We start from the raw sequence: 22,663 nt of genomic DNA, 5'->3' as shown, positions 1-22,663 counted from the left end.
TTTGAGTAAGGATGCCTTTTTTGGGACCTGAAAATTTTCATGCAAAGTTAGTGGTCTCCACATAAGAGACAGAATTACACCATTTCCAGCATGTGAATATGAATGTCCCTTGGCTGGATTTTTGGAAGTTGTGAGATGAGGGAAAAAAGCCAAAAAGAAGGTAAATTATAGATTTGAGCTTGAAATGGCCCTCCTAGAATTCACTCTGTATTCATTTGTTTGCTGTCCTGAGTATCATGAGAGACAGAGATGACTAAGTCACAAGCCCTGCTTTTATGGAACTCTACTCAGCAGAGCATATTTCTTAGAAATAGTCTGAAGTACTAGCACCTGTGTTTGAACAGCATTTTTGTCCAGAAAATATTGGATTAAAATGGTCTTTTTGCCAGAAAACTCCAGAGCAAAAGCTGTGGGACTAAAAAGTGACTGACTTCAAAAAAATTTCATAGATAGCTTCGGAATTTTTTCCAAAGACAAATGCATATGCACATGCATTGTACATGCCAGACATACAGTGTGAACTTGATTCTATTCTCATTCCTTCTGTACTGCCTATGTGAGGTGTACACACACACACACACACACACACGCACACACCCCTGCTATGAAATGCTTATACGAGGCCTTAAGCAAGTGCATCACACTAACATTTACCACAGCAGATGAAGCCTATCTATCATCAAACAATTGCCCTCTTTTTGTCTAAAACTGGAAAAACTTATTCAAAGTATTCATTTTACCTACAGTAAAATGCAAGATATAGTGGGAAAAAAAGTCAGTTTAATTTTGAAATTTTTCCCTGTATTGCATGGAATATACTAGAAGTAAATATTTATTCTCACTTTTACTGAAGCTTTTTAGTTACATGAAAACCAGTCCCACACATATCCCCTCAATGTCAGGAAGATAGAGAGCTGATCGTAGTGGGTGTTTGAGCTGGGGATGGGGAATGAGTTGTCATTCCCTTGGTAAATAACTGAGGCAGCATGATGAGAAGAATGCTTCATTAACCAGCCAGCAATTAGAGGAATGGAGAGTATGGTGTATTCCTTCCGCCCCCTCTCTCCTGCAGTGGACATGTGAACACACAGATACAGATATCACTAAAATACACATGTGGCCTCACAGATTTTTTTTCTACAGGCCAGAAACAACTTTCTTGTAGTAGCACAGCAACTATAATGGGTAGCCTGGACAAACATCTCTGCCTCCTTGTCACTCCTCACCCCCTTCTTCCCCATAATTCCTCCACAGAAGAGACAACATTGGGCACCAATTGTACATACAGGCAGAGCAAATCTCTTCTTCCAATATATATATGATTGGAGTCTAGGAACCTTAGTCTGCAAGGAGGTGGGTAGACAGAATCCAGGTAGACTGGAGTGCTGGTGTTTTCTCCAAGGGCTAAAAGAACCCAGCACATCTTGGTTGCCCTGGCTCTGTGCTCTATGGATATTACTGTATACTTTAAAAAATGGCAAATGTGTGCCCCTTTCTTGTTCAGAGAATGCAGTTTTCTACAGGGGAGGGGATAGTAGTAGTGTTTTTTAGGAGTCTGATCTCACAAGCCTCTAATAATGCATCCTGTATATGCAGATATCCTGTCTAGTCTCAACTCCCCTGCCCTGTTTGGGGATCAGGATACAGTGATGAAAGCCATCCAGGAGGCACGGAAAATGCGAGAGCAGATCCAGCGGGAGCAACAGCAGCAACAGCCACATGGTGTTGATGGGAAACTGTCCTCCATAAATAATATGGGGTTGAACAACTGCAGGAATGAAAAGGTAAAACTGCTTCCCTGTGTCACTGGATCTGCTAGACTCATTGGCTCACTCTCACCTGGTTTTTTCCAGGCTCCCAAGTATGGGTTCTCCAGCCATAGATTTGGGTTTCCAGCTTGAGAGCTGTCTTGAACTTTACTAAAATCTATCATTGTGGCACCTGTAAGCATTATTGCTGATTAACAAATATGCCCTTTCTCACCCAGTGTAATTTGCCTCCCAGGGACCCAACCTACCTGCCTATTGGTGTGTTTTTCTGTCACGTTCTGAAATAGATGTATCATAAAATAAAGGAGATATATGATGTTACTAGAATAAGAATAGAGTACCAGAATATTAAAAATGGAAGACACATACGTGCTTACAATGAAGACTAATATGTTACCATGACTCATCATTAAATGTAATACTAAGCTCCCTGTCAACCAGGGCAAAAAATAAAAATGCAGTTTGCAAAATGCATTCATTTGGTTTTTGATCCAGTAAATTATTTATTGCTTATTCTGCTTATTGGAGTGAAGATAGAGCAGTGAGAAAATACGACAAAAGTACCTGTTCTCCTAGAGCTCACATTCTGATAGGAGAACACAGACAATGAAGAAATAAACAATTAAGTAGAAAATGTAGCTGCAGGAAGTCAATAAATGCCATGAGAAAAAATAGAAGCAAGTTAAAACAATAGGGTGTTATAGGGTTGGTATGTTAGATGGGGCGGTAAGGCTTGTCTGGGAAAGCGACATTGACATCTGAATTAAGCAACAGTCCAGGCCATAGTGAAAGGCAGGAGCACGTGCATTCCAGGCACTGGGAATGATGAATATGGAGGCCCTTAGAAGATCAGACCTGCACCAAGGAGGCCACTGTGACAAGAATGGTAAGAGACAGGACAGCAGGGGAACATAAAGTAAAAATGATAGACTGGGCCGAGCTTATTAGACCTGGTAGACCCCGGAAAGGCTTTTCATTTTATTCTGAGTGCAATGGGAACCCCTAGACTGATTTTGTCCAGGACATTGACATGATCTGATTTACATATAAAAGGATCATTCTGCCTACTGTGTAAGATTGGATTATAGGAGGTTAAGAATGGAAACAGGGAGACTGGTTGAGAGGCTATTAGTAGTAGACTGGGTAAAAAATTCTGATTATCTGATAGAAGGGCACTAGTCTGATTATGGGGCTCTACCCTCATAACCTCATCTAAACCTAATTACTTCCCAAAGAGCCACCTCCGGCTATCATCACATTGGAGATTGGGGATTCAAGATATGGATTTTGAGGGGACACAAAAATTATCTCCATAGTACCCTATATTGTTGAATTTGTATTACCTGTTGAAGTTCAAACTTAGATACTATTCAAATTCTACAGATTAATTTTAAGTATTTCTCATTGACTTTTTAAATTCATTTGGAAGGAAAAAGTCTGAAGTGTAAAAGGATAAAACTTACTTTTGCTTTGGAACACATGGGAGAGGGATGAGAGATGAGGTTAAGATAGATAGATGAGAGAGAGAGAGAGATAAATTTATACTTGACCTAAAACATATCACACTGAATATAACTGAGTCCCAGAAGATAAACTGCAAAGTTGTTTCTACAGAACCAGGAAACCCTGGTTTCCAAGTTGAAGGGAGTAGTTTTCCCAGTAGAAACCTTCCTGAGGTTGAATTTCGGACACTGGAAAAGTTCATTAATAGGGATGTTGTATTCATGAGCTCTCCTTAACATGATTTCCCTCTTGCATAATGTCACTGTTTTGCAGATATATTTTGTGATTCTTGCAGGCTTTGTTTAGCATCTAGAATCAGTTTCTGTGATTGCTGATAGATTAGTTGAAGTCAGAAGAATAAATGAAGGACAGCACTAACAGTTTCTTGTGATGGTATCTTTGGCTTTCTTATAATCAAAACATCTGTCTTAATTTTATGGGATTACATAGGGCACTACATTTTCTTCTGAGCATCATATTTTCTTCTGGGCCAAAGAGGCTTAATATTAATATATAATGTGCAATTAAACTGGAAAATGAATTGTGACAAATTCAGTTTAACTCTCTTCAGAATTATTCATGTTGAAATTATCTGTTTCCTTAAATATAAGAAACATTCATTTGATTTATGGATTTGTTCTTTGTAGCCCCTAATACAGTTATAGATAATTTTTTGTGATGTTGTTGTCATAAAGCATTATAATTTATTAAGCATTCTTCTTCTCTCTCTTATTTGGACACTCTTTACAGAGGAATGTGGCATAGATTTGGGTGTCCTGGGAAATAGCTCATGAGATGGAGATCAGCATGCAGGTTTATTAGGGAGCACTCTTAGGATTGCTAAGGGAAGGGAGAAGACAAAAGCCTGGACAGCATAGTGAAACCCCATCTCTAAAAAATAAACAAGTTAATTAATTTTTTTTAAAACCCAGGACTGGTCAGAAGAAGAAATTGTGCTCTGGTACAGTCTCAACTAGGGCCTCTAGCAACCTCATTGGAAGCTTCCAGGTTCCCATGGCCACTCTGAATTGCCCTAAGGTGGGGTGAGAGTGTGAGCTTTTATACACTTGTATCATCAATGAGTCATTGGATAAGGACATGACTTTGAGTGGGAAGAGGAAATGACTTTGAGTGAGGTGACTCTCTTCAGCTAAGGCAGTGCTGAAGAGGACCAACAGCTAAAAGCTAGCTACCAACAGCAATTCCAGCAGCGGAGGGAATAAATCTTCAGTCCTGAAGGGGGATCTGGGTCACACATCAGTGTCCACTGTAGCTTGTTACATTTAGTAATATAAGATGTACACAAGACAGGCTTTGTATATATCATAAATGTGTGCCAACATTTACTAACAGGCATAGGGATGCTTATGTCTTTATAGTACATATAGAATCATAGATTATGCCCATATGACTACATGTTTACTCATGATGTGTCTCACTGTATTGGGTAAATCCCTATTTTGGCACTTTAAAATGAAACATTGTTGACTTGATCGGCCAGAACGGCACCAATGGAGTTGTTCTGGTTGGCTGTGTCATGGAGTATTTAGGATCTGTTAAATATATGCGTTGTAGGTACAATAGACTGTAACGGCACCTTAGGAGCTGTTCTGCTCCATCATTTCGACATAACTTCTGTGCGTGAATTGTCAGTGTCCTGCCAGCAGAAATCTAAGTTACCGCCCTGGGTTGTAGCTTTCCACAAAAAGAACACCAGCCATCTTCACTCCTGTCTAAATACCAGTGCAATTCGATCAAACTATAGACCAATTGCTTGCCAAATTTTGTTGCTTTGACATCTCTAAGATAGAGAGTATTGTAGTCATGACAATACATGGCAGAATTTTAATTAGGCTGCTTCTAAGTCTCCTCAGAGCTAAGCTAAGGGCATCTGGCAAGAAGACAGCCAAGGCAGGGTGGGCCTTCTTAATGAAGGGATATATGTAAAGTATGTTCTGTAACTCTCTGATCTTCTTGATTTTTGAATGCTGACTCAGCGAAAGCATTGGTTGGAATGCTTTCCTGCATAGGTATTATGTAAGCCAGTAGACTGATTACCTACTGATCACAACTGCTCACAAAAAGGCAGATTACACATCTGTACACATGTGTCCTGAGCTGCTATTCACTTCCTCATCTGGGAATCACTTGAGAAAAGTGCTTGACCTCATCAGGTGTCAAAAAAAATGAGCTACAATGGACACTATTATCACACTTACTTGCCTCTGAAGTATATTGGTAGAATTAAAACTGTAGAGTAAGAGAACCAGAGGGAGCATTACACTTGATCAAATGCAGTCACTTCAATTTGCAGATGAGAAAACTGAAACCTAGAGAAAGAAAAGCACTTGCCCACAGTCATAGTGTATTTGTGGCAGAGCAGAAATTAAATCTCAGCTTTCCTAATTCCTAGTTAATTGTATTTCCACTTATAGAACAGTACCAGATTCATTTATTAGTTTCCTGTGATATCTTACATTTTACATTGACAATCTCCAAGCTTTGGTGAAATATAGCAGGGAATAAATAAACAAAAACAGTGAAGCAGAAAGGCATTTATCTCCCTGCTTTCTCTATACTTGCCACCTTCTATCTGGGTAGGACATTCTTCCCTGCCATGGTGTCTGTTGCTTCTGGTGCTGGAAAGCTACCAGTCAGGAAACAGAAGATTGAATGATACTGGTATAGACAAAGAAACAAAGGAGGTGGCCAGGCCAGGAGCAGTCATAGAAAGGCAGACGACATGTAGGTTACAAAGACCTTGGATTTTAGAGTTGATTAATGCTAGGTCTCAGCTCTCCCTGTGCTGTTTTCTAACTGTGTTATTTAAGTAAGTTACTTAATCTCTCTGAGTCTCAATGTTCATATCTATAAAATGGAGATAATTACCCTTTTCTTGAAGGGCTGTTTTGAAGAAAAGCATATGTACAGCCTGTATCTTGCACAAAAGATGCTCATTTAATATCAGATTCTTTCTCACTTTCAGATGACAGGCATCTTGTCAAATCTGTTGTTTAGTTTTAATTTTTTTCTTTCTTTGGTATTCTCCACTGGTGAATGAGTCAACCTATTGGTCCTTGGGTCCAAAATGTCTTAAAAGAGGAAAAATGGCTAGTAAGATGCTAACAGGCACCTTCTTACAAAGTCAGGATATGCATATTTCTTTTTCATTTTTAGAGTAGCTTGAATAAACTAGCTGCCTGCTAGGATTTGGCTAAAGCCAACATGATAATAATACTCAAGTTTGATTATATTAGTGTGCTAGGGAGATTTTGTTCCTAGTAATTTATTCTTTAATGTATTTCCACAAAAGCAGAATTTTAATCTATAATGTTTTGGAAAAGCTTGACCTGATGATTGATAGCTGTTTATATTTCTCACACCCAAATAATATTTTTCAGTGAATTAAATAGGAAAATCGTAACCCAATCATTGAGACACATTGTAAACTTGTTTCCATTTATTTAAAAAGCTATTGTTCATTTTTTGAAAGTGTAGATTCTTGCATTTCACCCACACTTTGCAAAAATATTAGAATAGTACATCAGCATTACACTGATGTAACACTGCCCCCTTTTATTGGAAAACGAAAACATACTGGACATCTGCTTCTCATTGTCAATTACCATAGCTCCTTGTTATTCATACAATTGATTCAGGTATTCATTGTTGCATGACAGGATAAATTTAGACAGAGGATCAATATAGTTGTACACCAGTAAGTGAAAGGGGCTTGTGAGAAAATTATTTTGCAAAGTGTATTGAAAATGAATGAGCTCCTTCTATAGCTCACAGACTAGTGAGGTTTGGTTGTTTTCAAAGGTGCACATAGTCCTAATTAATCAGGATTGTCATTTTTGTGAGTAGTTGACTAACATGTTCAATTGTGTTACTTTTCTATGTCAACCTATTCTTGAGACAACAACTTGTACTATGAAGAATGTGAGGCACATTTTGCAGTAAGGGAAGAAATTCTAATTGTAATTCTCCTCATTTGCACAGCAGAGCAGTAGTCACTGTTTAAAAAACATTAGTGTACTACTTTTCCTTTATGTCATGACAAGGAATATTTTTGTGCTTTCTATGCTCCAAATATATTATTACATATATATTCACTCTTGAACCTTTCCAAATTCAGGGATGTTGGTATTACTGTCCTTGTTTCACAGAGGAAGAAACTAAGACCAGCTCTGGATCACTTCACTTTACTCTAGCATTTCTTTTCCATCATCTCATTTGTTTCCTACATCTCTGTGAGATTGGTAGCGCAATTTTACTTAAAATCTAAAACAAGACACACATCTGAGTTTCAAACATCAATTTAATGAAGTGAATGCTAAAATTATGAGCTAAAGAAGTCTATCTAGATATATGTGTTTCATACATATTTCTTTGAAATGAATAGCTATATTTATACTTGCGATAGTGTTTTTTTAAAAGAACATACACAGATCAGAAGTGCTATAAAATTAGAGAAAAGCAAGGTAAGTTTTATTAGTGTTGGATTTTACATTTCAACTAGTAACATTGGGCAACTATGAAGTTCTGTATGTAGGCTCCTGGCTGAATGTAATCATTAAGTTCTTTTTCTTTCTGTTGTCAGGGCTACTTGATTGGTTGCCTAGCTACTAGCTTAAGGCCTAACTCATAAAAAACAACATCACACTTGTTTGGCTCTTTTCTTCTCTGTACTTTAAACAGAAAAAAAAATGGTGAGAATTTATATATAAGTTTACAAGTTCAAGATACTTCCTAGATAGGTGTGGGTATAGGAATAAATATAAAGGCTTGAGTTTTGTTTATACATGTTTCAGTCAAAAGGCCACATTTAGTGAATGCACTTCTAATGAAAGGGTTATAATTCAATATGTTGCATACATTTTCTGAAAGAGTTGTTGATTTTATTATGTGTCGAGCAAACTTACTAATTATGAGTATTTTATAGACCTAACCTCCCTTTATGACAGGTAGTATCTAATCCTTAATCCTTCTAGATCTAATCTCTTCTAGATGTAATCTCTTAATCCTTCCAGAACAGCTGTTCTCAACTTTTTGATATCAGGGAGCTTTTATACTCTTAAAAATTATTAAAGACCCTGAAGAGTTTTGTTTTATGTGGGACTTATCAACCAATATTTATCTTATTAACTATTAAAACTAAAATATGAAAAAATATTTATTTTAAGATAATAATAAATCCATTAGATAATAATATAAATAACATTTTTGAGTATCAACTATATTTTCAAAGTAAAAAAATAGAAAAGTGGCTTTGCTTTACATTTTTATGAATCACTTTAATGTCTGATTTGTTAGAAGACTCCTTAATTCTGGTATCTGCTTTTGCAACCACATTGTATCATTGTCATGTAGCTTCTAGAAATCTCCATTGTACATTCAAGAGAGAATAAGAATGACTAAGGCAAACAATATCTTAGTGTTACTGTGAAAATAGTTTTGATCTAGTGGACCCTCTAAAAGGGTCTTTGAGATTACCAAGGTGATATTTTGAATCTATGCTATTCTAAATAACGTAATACATGTACATGCATTATGTTTTTCAATTGTATTAACCTTAACCTTAATAACAGTCTTCACTGATCAAACATAGTAAATGTTTAGAAATGGCTAATGGTTCTATTTGAATTAAGGAGCAAAACAGTACAGTTATACTACTTGTGTATATACATTGACTTGATGTAAAAAGAATTTTGGGTGTTCGCAGTGATGCGTGCAATAAAACAACATGAAAACTAAATAGAGAAGAGATTGTGGTAAAGAAAAATTAAGGATAGGAAAATAAGGTAAATAGGGTAAAGCTGAGATAAGTGAAGTGTACAAAAATTCTTGTCATACATATTTACCTAATTGCTAAAATGGGCCACAGACTTGATTGTAAGCTTCCTGGTAACCAGGCAAAAAGTATTGTTAGTATTACAAATGTATTGTAACAGCCACAGTATTTCTACCACATAAACAAAACAGCTTCTCAGAAGAAACATAGGTTTTCTCCTCTGGGTCCTCACAAAAGCTTGAGACACACCTAAGAATGTTCCTATTACATTCCTATTCAGGTTGAGAACTACAGTAATTTTTCAGGGCTATTTCCTAACAGACCTATTGTTTATCTTTGAGATGCATTTTTTAATCTACAGTTATTTGCCTTAGTTTAGGTAATGTGACTGACATTGCATACTTGTATACAGCACTTTGTTCCATGGACACACTTTTTTTCAATTTCATTTCATTTGTATTAAGTACTTACTGTATACAAAGCATAGTATTAGACGTGTGTAGTTGAAAGAGAACTAGGGTTTAATCCTGGCTTTATCACTATTATGCTGATATCTTAGAGCCTAAGTTTGCTCATCTGTAAAAATATCAGGATTTGAGAATTAAAGTTTCAACATTCAACCTCCTAATAAAATATCTTATGTACAAATTAGGCATTTAATAAATGCTTATTCCCTTCCTCCCTCTTTCCCAGTCTTATTCTCTTCCTCTCTCTCCCTCCTTTCCACCTTCCCTTCTTTATTTCTTTTCTTCCTACTTTCCCATCCATTTAATTAAGGTTGTTGATAAGATCAAAGGCTTTGGAGTTAGACTGACCTAATGTCTCCATCTTAGAAATGTTATTAATATGCATGGTTTCTATGCACAAGTGTTTGTTGTGATGATTCAATAAAGTACAATCATCCCTGAATATTCTTAGTGAACTGGTCCAGGACTCCCACTTCCCCACCCTGCAGATACCAAAATTTCTGTATGCTCAAGACTCTTATATAAAATGGCATAGTATTTGCATATAACCTAGGCACATCCTCCCATATTCTTTAAATCATCTCTAGATTACTCATAATATCTAACACAACATAAATGCTATGTAAATACACACTCTATTTTTAATCCTATTGTTTGTATTGTATTGTTATTTTTAATTTAAATTTTTAAAAATATTTTCCATCCAAAATTGGTTGACCTCTCAGGTACAGAACCCATGGATATGAAAGACCAGCTATAATCAACATAAGTAAGTGTCTTTATTCCGAATCTGACACATAATTGGTAGAAAAGCAGGCTGACAGAGATGGTTGTGGTGGCTAGCTTAAGTTTTATCCTTTTAGATAATTGGGAGCCATTATAGGTGTTTGTGGGTGGGGCACATTTTACCTAAACTATATTTTAAGAAGAATATGATGGTGGCGTTTAAATAAAGAATGAGAGAAACCATTAGAGAGGTGTGCAAGAGTGAAAAGAGCATGTGTTTTGGAGTCAGAATGACTGGAGCTTCAGATTCTGCTTCCACAACTCACAGGTCTGTGACTTCCTTGAGTCCTGGTGTCCTCATCTGAGATTACTTACGCTTAGTTCCCTTGGTTATTACAGGATTTATCAGGAAACTAAAAGCCAAGTGCCTAGGATTATACCTTTAAAAATCCATTTTCTTCTCTTGTAGGATTCCCAAGACCAGTTCTGTAGGTGGAACTCCATTTGAAATTTCTTAAAATTGGCCTAGGACTCCTTTGCATTCCTGCCCTTCCTTAGCTTAGAGGCTGTCCTGTTGTGGAAGCAGGGCTTTTCCAATGGAAAGACAACCAGCATGCAGAGGAAGAATGTAACACAAGTTTAGTGTCAGGTGACTTAATGCTATGTCACCCCACATGAAGAAATTAATAAAGTTTTCCTGAAGAATTCTCAACCTCCACATTAAATCAGTCCCACCTAGGTGGCCTTTAGAATCCACTCATTGTAAAAAAAATTTAAACATTTTTTAAATAACTGAGTTGCAGGAAAAAAATCAAAGCATATGCTGTCAGGAATTTTTTAGTTATTTTTAAAAGTGCACAGTAAAGAAAATATATATAGTTATGATTATCATCAAAACAAAATATTAAGTTTGAAGTCATTTGATTGTGGGAGAAATTTTAAATATAAAACTGAGACCATTTAAATGACAAATTATATTTTTAAAAATCTGCTAAAACTTGAACATTTAAAGTTGGGTTGAGTTTAAAATGCAACTTTGGAAAGGCTGTCTAGATTCTAAACTGTTTTCCTAAGTTTTCGCAATGCTCCTCGAGACAATACAAGCGGCCTCCTAAGTCTAACAAAGAATCTGTCTAAATTGTGATTTTTAGATTCCTCAGAGAAGCATAAGTGATCACTTGAAAACACTCTGTGTTGTTTTACTGTGTGCATGCCTTTAAAGAACTGGGTCCACCTGGATTTTTCTGAGCTAATAGGAGAGTGCTCTGCTTAAAAGCTATCTGAATTTTCTGCAGACTTTGGCATCCCATTTTATGGATGTTTGCTTCAGTATATCCTGATGATTTTCCTCAGAGATCTTTGCCCTTGAGAATTAGGGATGTAATATGCTGTGTCCCAAAATCTCTTAATCAATTTCTATTCTTACAGAATCACAACTTGCCCACATTTTCTCTAGTCCAGTGATGATAGATCTTTTCCTTTTAGAGATATGAAATATGAACTTCTTTGTTTTTATAGTAGTATAGTAAAAATTTATATATTCAGCACTCTCTCAACAGAAAGACCATTAGTCAGCACTTCTTCATTGCACTATAAGAAGAGTTGAATCAGAGCTAAAAGAGCCCTTCGAGATCATTTAGTACAGCCCCTTATTTTATAGATAAGAAACAGAGAAGTGAAGTGATTGCCCAAATCCAGCCACAAGGTGTTACTGAGACTGGGACCAGTCCCCTGTCTCTCTGGCACTCAGTCCTGTGTGCTTTCCAGATTGTGCTCCAATGTTCATGGCCCTAAGGTGTTTATGGTAGTGACTCTTAAGCATCGTATGGTCTCAAATTGCTAAATTTAGTCTTAGTGCTGCTTATGTTGTTCTGTATGATCATCCTTGCTAATAGTAATACCAAGTATGGAATATATTGTATATGATAGCTTGACTAATCAGAGGGTAAGTATGGTTAAGTAGAATATTTCATTTCCTAGACATGCTTGGCACATAGTAGGCACTCAATATAATATTAATAGATTTAAGTTGATGCCAGTAACAGAATTTTCTGTAACTACATTTTGTATAAATATTTAGTTCCCTAAAGATAAATTTTTAAAAATAGATTTCATTAAGTGTTCTTAGTAAAAGATGAGGTGGATAATACTTTCACTTTTTCTTTTCCTAAGAAGCTTTCTTTGCTGGTGGCAGTTTTAAGAACATAATAATAATAATCACCAAAATGTCAGTGTTTTTAATTGTTTGCAAGCATTTTCACACATTTATTAATTAGAGTTAATTCTAGCAACCACCGTAAGAAGTAGAGTTTTTATTATTCCTCTTCTACATATGAGGATGAGGTTCAAAGAGCTCAAATCATTTGCTTATATTCACACAGGTAATATTAAAGTTGAGAAACTTCAAAGTTTTTTGTTTTGAATCCCATATTCTGTCCACAATAACAGACGTACTTCATGTTCTTCCCCTAAACCTATCCCTGCCCATGTGTCCTGATGTGCCTTGAAAGGAAGGTTGCATATGAGTTGGTGTGTACATGTGACTGCACTATGTGTGTAACTCTGTGAGTGTTCGTGTGTGTAACTCTGTGAGTGTTCATGTGTGTCTTTCGCATTGTGGGTGTAAATCTATATGTGAGTCCATCTGCGTGAATCTGTTCGGTGTGTGTGTGCATTTATGTGTGCCTCTCTGTCCATAGGTCTGTTATATCTATAGCAGTGCATACGTGCTGTGTGTCTGGCTGTCTGACTCTATGCATCTGTAATGTGTCTTGTTTATTTGTCAGTATCTCTTTGTGTCTATGTGTCTATCTCATTGTGCACCTGTCTGTATTTGTATGTCTGTAGCATGTCTGGGTCCGTGTCTATGTCTGTCTGAATCTTTCTGTCCGTCTGTGTCTGTTTACTTGGATGTGTATGTGAGACGGTCTGTCTGACAGTGCATGTGTGTTGTTTGTGTAAGTCTTTGTGTATGTATTCTACTCTCTTCTCTTTATGGTGTTGGGTATTACTATACTTGATTATTTTCATTTTCAGCTGGTTGACCTAGGGCTGTGAATAGAGAGTATATGTGAAAACTTTGCACATGGATATACTTTATGTATTCTTTACATCACTGCTTCCCTCTCAGCATTGTCTTAAATCTGGTTGTCAAAAATGTGCCATTGGGAGCAGTCTGGCAGAAGTTTACTTTTAGCTAAGATCCAGTTTGCAATCTTTGACATTTGCAACTAAGATTAGAATTTCCCAAAGTGCTGTCTTCCCACTATGGATGGAAATGCTTGCTTTTATTTTTAGTGCAACACTGATTTGCCCTTTATATCTTTTTATAAATAATGTCAACAGCATTGGTTCTGAAATAACACAAAGGGTGTCTTGTAAAATGCGTTGCGCAATGGCCTTAGTTCTGATATCTTCTAGGCTGCGGTAGTCCCCTGTAGTTCTCAACAAAGAAGATCATTTAAATTGTTATCTTCCCATATTGAGAGTCAACATAATTTTTTAAGAGGAGAAACCATAAATTTGGGATCCTCTTGCCTATGTTGAGATTAAGATATCAACATTGAAATTAATATCCATTTTCTTATCTGCAAAATGGGGACAAGAAGGCAAGCCTCATCTTTAGTTCAAAGAAACATTTTAGTGAGCTCTTACATTAAAAAAAAAATAGCATTGGTTTCTCAAGTCCTTATTCTTCTAAGAACATGAGTTCTTTGATTTTTTTTTCCTTCTTAGACAGAGTTTTGCTCTTCTTGCCCAGGCTGGAGTGCAATTGTGTAATCTTGGCTCACTGAAACCTCCGCTGCCTGGGTTCAAGTGATTCTCCTGCCTCAGCCTCCCTAGTAGCTAGGATTATAGGTGCTTGCTACCACACTTGGCTAAGTTTTTTGTATCGTTAGTAGAGATGGGTTTCACCATGTTAACCAGGCTGGTCTTGAACTCCTGATCTCAGGGGATCCACCTGCCTTGACCTCCCAAAGTGCTGGGATTACAGGCATGAGCCACTGGGCCCAGCCAAGTTCTCTGATCTTAGTAACACTCCTTCAAGGGAAGTTGGTAGTATGTTTAGCCTTTACTATTCTAGACCACCAATTTGATTGCCATGAAATGATTTCTCTAGCTCTAGGCAAACATCAGGAATGAAATAAGGAACAGGAGCCTTTGAAATCAGTCATGTCTAAATCCAAATCTCAGTTTCTCAGCCTAATTAGTGATCAACAATGCATGGATTACTAGATATGCCACCTGAGGCCCGTTACTTACTTTTCTGAGACTTTGTTTACTCACTTGGAAGGTAGAAATGATGAATATATTGTATAAGGTCATGGAAAAGATAAATAAGATGATATATGTGAAGCAAGGTAGATGCAAATAAATATTCTTCTGGCTCCATTATTGTTGTTTGCAACCACATGACATCACAGGGTGGTAGGTAGCAAGTGCTCACCATTTGATGTATGGGGCTTGTGTTAGGTGCTTGGGATTCAGATAAACATTGACTGGTCTCTTTCTGACCTACAGGAGAGTGAAGTCTGATTTGGGAGACAAGATAGATCCATAAAAGGGAACCAGACAATAGAAGGTCTATGTGCCAAATGAGTGAAATGGGTTGTAAGGCTAATTAAGCTAATAAAGATAAAAGGAGGCCATCCTGTCAATCCCTAGGTGGAAAAAAAAAAAGATTCTGTAGAAGAGGAGAGACTTGAAATGCCCTCAAAGACAGGACAAGAAGGCTAGAGTACATAGTGAGGAGTGTCTAGGCAGGGTCCTGGCATGAGTATGGATGGCACATGTGTCTGTGCATATGGGGAATAACAGCTGGAGGACAGTTCAATCAAGAAGGCGTGGACTCTGAGTTAGAGAGGGGCAGGGTTCAGATGATGGAAGCCTTGAATGCCTGGCTAAGAAAGTTAACCCAGAGGCTGTGTGTATGGTTGTATGTGTATAAGAAAGAATGAGAGAGAATAAAGAATAATGATGGTAGTAATGGCTGAGGTAAACGCAGTGTATTTCTCCACATGGATAAACTTGGAGAAAGTCAACCTGTTACTACAATTATAGAAGCAACTAGTAAGTTGCTCCCACTCTTCTCTGTGGGAGAAACTTCAGGATGATGTAGGATTATAAATCTACATGAAAATTTAAGATAATTAACATAATTTATAGGCATTGATGACTGATGAATACTTTTTTATGCAAAAATCACATTTGATGTTCACAAAAATCCTTTGAGGTAGAGAATATTGATATCTTTTCTTAGCCCCCATTATAGACTAACAAATCAAACAAAACACTGAAAATTCATGCAGGTAACTCTAGGTTCAAATACCAGCTCTTCTTTATATAAATTCTATACTTTTTACTGCATCACGCTGTTACCATTATTGATTACTTGAAGGAGGAGCCCATGACTTACGCTTTGCCTTTCCCCTAACACTGAGCCTAAAATGCTCATTGTGTGCTTGTGACTAGAGCCCAGACTTTGGAAGAAGTAGTTGCTCTTACGGAGTTGAAAATTTATTTTCATCTGTCTGCCTTTTGAATGTGTCTGGCCTTCCACAGAGGAAATTCATATTATAAGAGGGCTGCCTCTTACAAGGCCCTAGAATACTGAAGTTTCTTTGACTGTCTCAAGTTGCTCATCTCACTGCCACGTCCTCATCTGTCTTCTATTCTGGAGGTTGTGGATGCATCACTCTCAGTCTACACTTCTTTGTCTCTGCCTTCTGGTATGTGCGAGAATAGAATGCTCTCCTTTCCTTTATCCCTCCCTAACCTTCTTCCTACCGTCTCTCTCCATTCCTGCTCCCCCATTACCCTTACCTGTTCCCCTTCCTCTTTTTTTCCACCCTCCCTCTCTCATTCCTTCACTTCTCACTGCAATCTTACAACCTACTGCAGTTAGGGTGCAGTCTCTGACCACTAATGATTTTTCTGCAAGTTCTCATAGTTACAGGAGGCAGCTGCCGTCTCTGCATTCTTCTGTGGCAGGGCTCTAGTGTGTAATACCTGCATATCTACCTACTACTCCTGTGTCCTTGGTAGCAGCACAGTTAACAGGAGCTTCTGTGTGTGCATCGCCAATTATAAGTCCTGTAAAGCCGCATAAGAATTAACCATACGTGAAACAGTAGCACAGCCTAGGGGGGCTGAGAGACAAGCAGCACACATTTATTTACAACTTAATGCTGATTTCATTTATTTAAATGGCTATGCAATGAAGTCTTAGATTTGAATAGCTTCAGGAAGTTAAATTTATAAAATAAATACCAACTTGCAAAGTTTTAGAAGCCAGCATGGATGCTGATCTTCCTGATTTCATATACCTAAAACTCAGTAAAGTTTCACAAATTAAGCTATGTGAATCAGTAAGAAATTTAGTCTCAATTTTAAAGCTGGAGATCTATCTTCTAGGTGTACACCTGACTATCTGTGTCATCTTGGGGAAGTCTCTAAATCTTACTGAGTCTCAGTATGTTCTGTAAAATTAGGTTGATTGTGCCTTACAATGCAATAATATGTGGGAAAATACTTTACAATTTATAAGATGCTAATGGCCACCAAGTCAGAGCATTGACCATGTTTATTGTGTGAGGAGGAAGGGAACTGAGTCTGATTTCTGCCCAGAAAGGAAGCTTTATGCTGTGTGCCTCCTGCCTCCTGTTTCATTGGAATAAGGTGGACTCAAAGCTGCCTTAGGCTGATAGCCTGCCATCACTTTTTTTCCATAAATAAAACAATTTTTGTTTATCATCTTTGTGGGTGGTGGTGGGAAGGAGAGGATGTAGAAAGGAAGTGAAGTCTATTTCAAGCATATCAGGTCTGTTGTACCAAACATCTCTGGCTTAAAGAATTAGCTGAGGACTGAGAATTAGCTAAATGTAGATGGATTTACTGATCAGCACAATACAATGAGATCCAAACACTGTTGAGTTAGAGAATATCATGTGGTTTTGTACAAACTTGTTTTCTGGCATCATTTCCTCAAGTTTATACAATTTTAAAAGGTAACTTAATGAGTTAAAAATTTTCTGTGATTGATATTTGAGGCAATATTAAGTATTGATTTACCCTCAAGAAGAAACCATCCTAAAGAGGAGTAAAGTTTGTAGTCAAATCATCTTACACAGAAGGCAAACTATGTGACTGTTTAGAACAATAGACAGTGAATTTTTAGAATTTATATTATTTTTAATTGAAAAATTATAATTGTCAATGAACTTTTAAATAATTGAAAATACAAGTGTGAGTGCTGCAAATATATTAGTTGGTCTTCAAAGGAAGACTAATATTTCAAACCTTAGAGTTCCTAAACAGCTCACATTTACATTAAGACTTTATTTGGTTTAAGCAATCTCATAATCCAGCACTTCATGTCACGTTGCCAATAAGAGAACACAATGTGCAACTTGAAGCTTATATAAATGAAGTTTTAATATTTTGGTCCTGAAGCAGTCGAGAAGTTTGGTTTTCTCTATAAGCAATTTTTCTTGCTACTTCTTTGGTCATCACCTCAGTTATGGAAAACTAAAATCTTGATCATAATGTAAATTCAAATATGAGATTTATTTATGGAAAACTAAAATTTTGATCATAATGCAAATTCAAATATGAGATTTATTTAATCAGTGAAAAGCAGATTTAGTCCTTTCTTTTGTTATACCCTTCTTTGTGTCAAATATATGTAGTAGAGTTAAATAAGAGCTATATTTTTAAAACTTTTGTAGCTTGTATAGTTATACTCATGATCTTCTTCTCTTAGGTCATTAATTGGCCCAAAAGTGCCATTAGAAACTCTACAGAGATTTAAAACTGCTAATTATAACATTCACATGGAAAGTTATTTGGTCTACGAATAACTGTCTTTTTCCTTAAGAATATGCAAATCCATTTTAGTTAGTTCTCGTTAGACAATCTTTAGGATTGAGGAATTGCCTTTCTGTCTCACATCCTGCTCAAGTTAATTTTCCAAGTTTCTCCTTATCTAGGCAGGGATGGAGATGGACAAGGAGTGCTGCTGTTCAAGCTGTAGGAATAACCATGTGCTTGTTTATTGAGCCCATGTCCTAGAGCCCTTGGAAGTGTTTTTATTTCACTTCGAGATTTTAACCTGTGATCTAAGCATTCATTTCTAATTCAGCAGGAAGGATTGTTTACATTGAAGCCCTTGCTTTTAGACCAGGAATTTAGAGTCCACAGTTTAAAATATCTTACTATTTAGTTTTTGAGAAACAAAGTCAGTGCTGTCTCTACCCTTACTGGTATGAACTATAATGTGCTGCATTTCAGTTTCTAATTTCTGAATGTGAAGATGACGAGCCTTGTTTTTTCCTAATATAAAGACAACAAACAAAAAGCTCTACCCAATATATATATTACATTGTAAATATTTCAAGTTTGTGCCATTTAAGATCAGTTGTGAAGGACAGGTGATTTTTATTCTATTTACTTCTTTATTTTCACCATTGTGGAAACAGTGGAAGAGAATAAAAGCAGTTGCACCCATCCTTTCTGTTCGCTGGCTCTCTGATGACAAACAGCCAACATGTAGAGAGCACATACCTCATTTACATCACATGCATAATGTACTCTATCTGGGATATTAGCTTCTCGATCTTGCAGTGTTGCCTAACACACACAGTGATCAGCACATTTTTTGAGAATGTAATAATCAGAGGAATATAACAGTGATGTGGGAACAAGAGGAAATAACATGGCATAATAATGTACCCATCCTTGTTCTGTTGTCATCCCTCCTAGCCAGTTTGGTTTCCCTTGGAGCCTAACAAAAGCTTCACGAATGCAATGGAATAAAACTGGGTGAAAAAATAATACATCTATTCCTGAGCTCTATATTCACAGAAAAAGGGAAAATACTGACTACATAGGAAATAAGCTTGCCCTGAAAGCTTTGTGGATCTATGAGTATGCTTATGTAATCTTCAAACAAGTTGTGCAGCCTTTTACAAATGTGTCTAGCCTCATTTAATCTCAAGTAAGCCTTTGGATACCACAAAGGAAAAAAAAGTCACATGTAGGAAATAAACTAAATCTTCAAAAATATGCAAAATATAAGTTCCTAATAAAATATTGTCTGCTACATTAATTAGCAGGCTGTGTATGAAATTTATTCTTAGCATGCTAACCTCTAAATTGTTTTCACACATTGACTCAAAGATAATTATGTCATAGCAGTTTTCACTTATATTTTTCAATATTTTATCAAGAGTTCAGTCATGCAAGTATTTTACAAAGTAGTTGCATGTTCCTGTTCTATAACTGTTTGCAATATTCCCAAATAAGTCTTACACATGAGTTCAATAAATAATTGGAAGCCCAGATGTTTGAAACGGATATAGCAGATACACTGTAGCTGTATTTGAAATACAGCTCCTTTCCCTTTGTCCTCTCATCAACTTCACAGCATTGCACTCTGCCATTTTCAGTTCTCTTCTAATTAAACCTAGATGCACGGTGGGCATGTATGCGTTCCCACATGCGCCCCTCTCTCACACGCAGCACGTCGAGGCATCCTGTGTTATTGTTGCTAACTTGAGACATTCCAACAAGGAATTTTACTCCTTCAAGCTTAACCATAGCATTCTTTGTCCCTTAAGTTCACCTCTTGATAAGGAAATTGCTTGCACTGAGACATAACTTACTGCTTCACATAGCAAAGAACTAAAAATTTGGTTTAAATTCCTGTCTTGAACTGAGCCTGACTCATTTATGTGTCTCTCTGTAGCACTACTAAAGCAGGCTCTTGTTCCGTATTTGATAAATAAAGCAAAAAATATTAGGTGTCAGTAAAAGCTAAGAACATTATTGAATTTGGTTTTAAAATATAGCTGCCTAATTTCAGGAACTGAAAGAAGTGTGAGGGAAATTTTATTTTATGTACTATACTTTTAGCTTATTAAATTTAATTTTTTTGTTAAGATATTCTTCTCCCTCCCTATGCAGTTTTTCATCTTATAACTAAAAATGATACTTTCTAACTTACATATCCTGGTTCTCCCTCTTTGAATAATTACATTAATTCCTTCAAATGCTGTGACATTATCAGAGAAAATTTGTTTTATTTTTATTGTATTTTTTAAGAGATAGAAGAGTATTAAGGCTACATTTGGGAATTCTTAATTTGTATCTTATTTAGTCTGGTGTGCAATGTGACACCAGTTAATTGTATGTTATTTTGTGGTAACTACATGTTAACTCTGTTGGAAGTAATGGTAATTATACTGTAATTGATATCAGTTCTCCCACATCTTTGGAAAACCATACAATTAACACATATCTCCACAGTTGGACACTATCTTTTGTCCTTTGTAATGGTGCCATATTGTGGAGTACTGTTTTGAAAAGGGTTTCTAAATATTTTCTTCTTCTTTTAAACTCATTTTAAAAATTTCAATTTTAGAATTTCTTTTTAATTTGTATGAAATGAAAAGAGTTTTTAAATTTTAATTTTACTTAATCTTAAGAAAAGCTTCTTCCACAGTCAGACATAGTCCTGGGTTATGTTTACTTTTTATTTGAATACTCGTTTGCGACATCATTTGACCTTATTTAGTGCCTCTTTTTTCCTAGAAGGAGGATATCAGTAGAATATACAAAATCTTGACATTAAGGAGTTAATCAGTTTTTTTTCTGAAGAGAGGCCCTCTTCTTAGCCTGGGTCTTTGCATTTATGTTACTTTACTTGCAGACAAAAAGGGATGTATTCTGGGCTAGTGCCACCATAATGAATCTCAAACTAGGGACACAGAGGAATCTTTAAGCAACATTCAGATGAAAATGTGTTCCTTCTGATTTTCCTTGCCTCCTTCCTTTATGTCCCTTCCCTTCTGTTGCTTTTGCCTATGGTGGCCATGGAATTTCAGAAGTAGTCAACCGATGCTTTTTGGCTAAAAAGTGACTATACTTTGGTAGGCTTATTGGGAAAAAAATGCATTGTTTTTGAGTGCTTTTCTTGAGATGAGTAATTCCTCAGAATTTTTTAGGACATGGCAAAGTGATTTTATCAATGTGTGTTGCAATGTAGATCTTAGAGAGTAAGAAAGTCAAATATCATAAAAATATCAGATTTCAGAGCTGGAAGAAAACATGGAGAGAAGCTAACTCCCTCATTTTGCTGATGAATTATACAGGGACTAGCACAGTTTGTAGAGTACAGAGTAGCTCAGTGGAAGGAGCAGGAGACTGAGAGTCTGGAGGTGGGAGGCATGTTCTGTATCTGTCACCAGCAGGCTTCAGGACTGTGGTAAGTATCCAGACCTCCTTGGTCCCAGTGCTGTTTGAATGAAAAGGCCTTTACATTTCCTTCTGACACTAAAGCTTTCTCTTACTCCCTATTCTTCTTTTTAAGATATATGTTATTTTTGCAGCATACATATTTCTTTAAATGATAGGAAAAGCTCTTAGGAGATACAATATGCTTATATATTTCATAAATTAAAACAAATACATGGTAGCAGTATGTTACATTTTTTCACTTTTTGTGTTTATGTTTCTGAGGGAAAAAAAACCTTAAAATTTATCAGTTTGCCAGCTACAATTGAAATAGAAGCTATATTTTTGAAGAAAATATTTATTCTTGGTTCATAGAGCTTTGATGTTTTCAACTTGAATAAACTGCACCTGTGTTTCCACAAATAATACTAAAAGGTACATATTATAAATTAAATATGTACCTCAACTCAAGTAATTAGATTTTGAACTAATAGAATTCCCAGGATACTTTTTTGGTCAAAGACATTTGCTTAGCTGATCATTAATTTTATTGTGACACTCTTTGTTCACATGGTACATGTTAGAATAACAGTATCTTTTTGGTGGTTTAGGTAGAGATAGAATTCTCCACTTTTTAAATCATGTGTTCAGTTTTAATAGGAGTTTGTATAATTTTACAGTGGGACTTTTTGTGAACTTTTTACTGAAACATGGTTAATCAGAGAAAATGCGGCAACAAATCTGCATCATGCCTCTGTACATGAATAAAAAGTTGAAACCACATATAAGTAGGAGTTAGGCTGCTACACAACTGGATTTGCTTAAATCTGAATGCTTTATAACTCTACTTGGGAGCTGCAAACTTATAAATAACCTTGCAATTGGTTAAAACCATATTAAAACCATATGAATAGGACAGAAAGCATTTGGTTAAAGGGGTTCAGTAAGCACTATAATCCTGATGAAACTAATTTAATTCAGTGGCTCCCAAGCCAAAAAAGGGTCTCATATCTTCAGACATAATGCTACTGTATCATTTCTCATCTGATGGTCAGTGACAAGAGTCTAAATGTGCATTACAGGAGACGTCTAGGATGCTGTCCTTGCCAGGGGTGTGGAGACAGAACTCGCTTAGTTTGGTGTACTCTTCAAATCCTGAGGGAAACTTGTCA

General features: G+C 36.4%; 1 protein-coding gene across 20 annotated transcripts in view; it reads left to right on the top strand.

Annotated features, from left to right (window-relative positions):
* The window catches only part of SOX6 (SRY-box transcription factor 6), a 669,339-nt gene that overhangs the window by 587,625 nt on the left and 59,051 nt on the right, over positions 1-22,663 (top strand). For all 20 annotated transcript variants that reach the window (XM_017525615.2, XM_017525632.2, XM_017525619.2 and 17 more), the window contains one exon: positions 1,597-1,784. In XM_017525615.2, coding sequence (XP_017381104.1) covers positions 1,597-1,784 — 188 coding nt within the window. The remainder of the gene's footprint in view (positions 1-1,596; positions 1,785-22,663) is intronic.

The sequence above is a fragment of the Cebus imitator genome, unplaced genomic scaffold, assembly GCF_001604975.1.
Source record: "Cebus imitator isolate Cc_AM_T3 unplaced genomic scaffold, Cebus_imitator-1.0 Scaffold39, whole genome shotgun sequence".
Taxonomy (NCBI): Eukaryota; Metazoa; Chordata; class Mammalia; order Primates; family Cebidae; genus Cebus; species Cebus imitator.
This window is presented reverse-complemented; position numbering and strand designations above follow the sequence as displayed.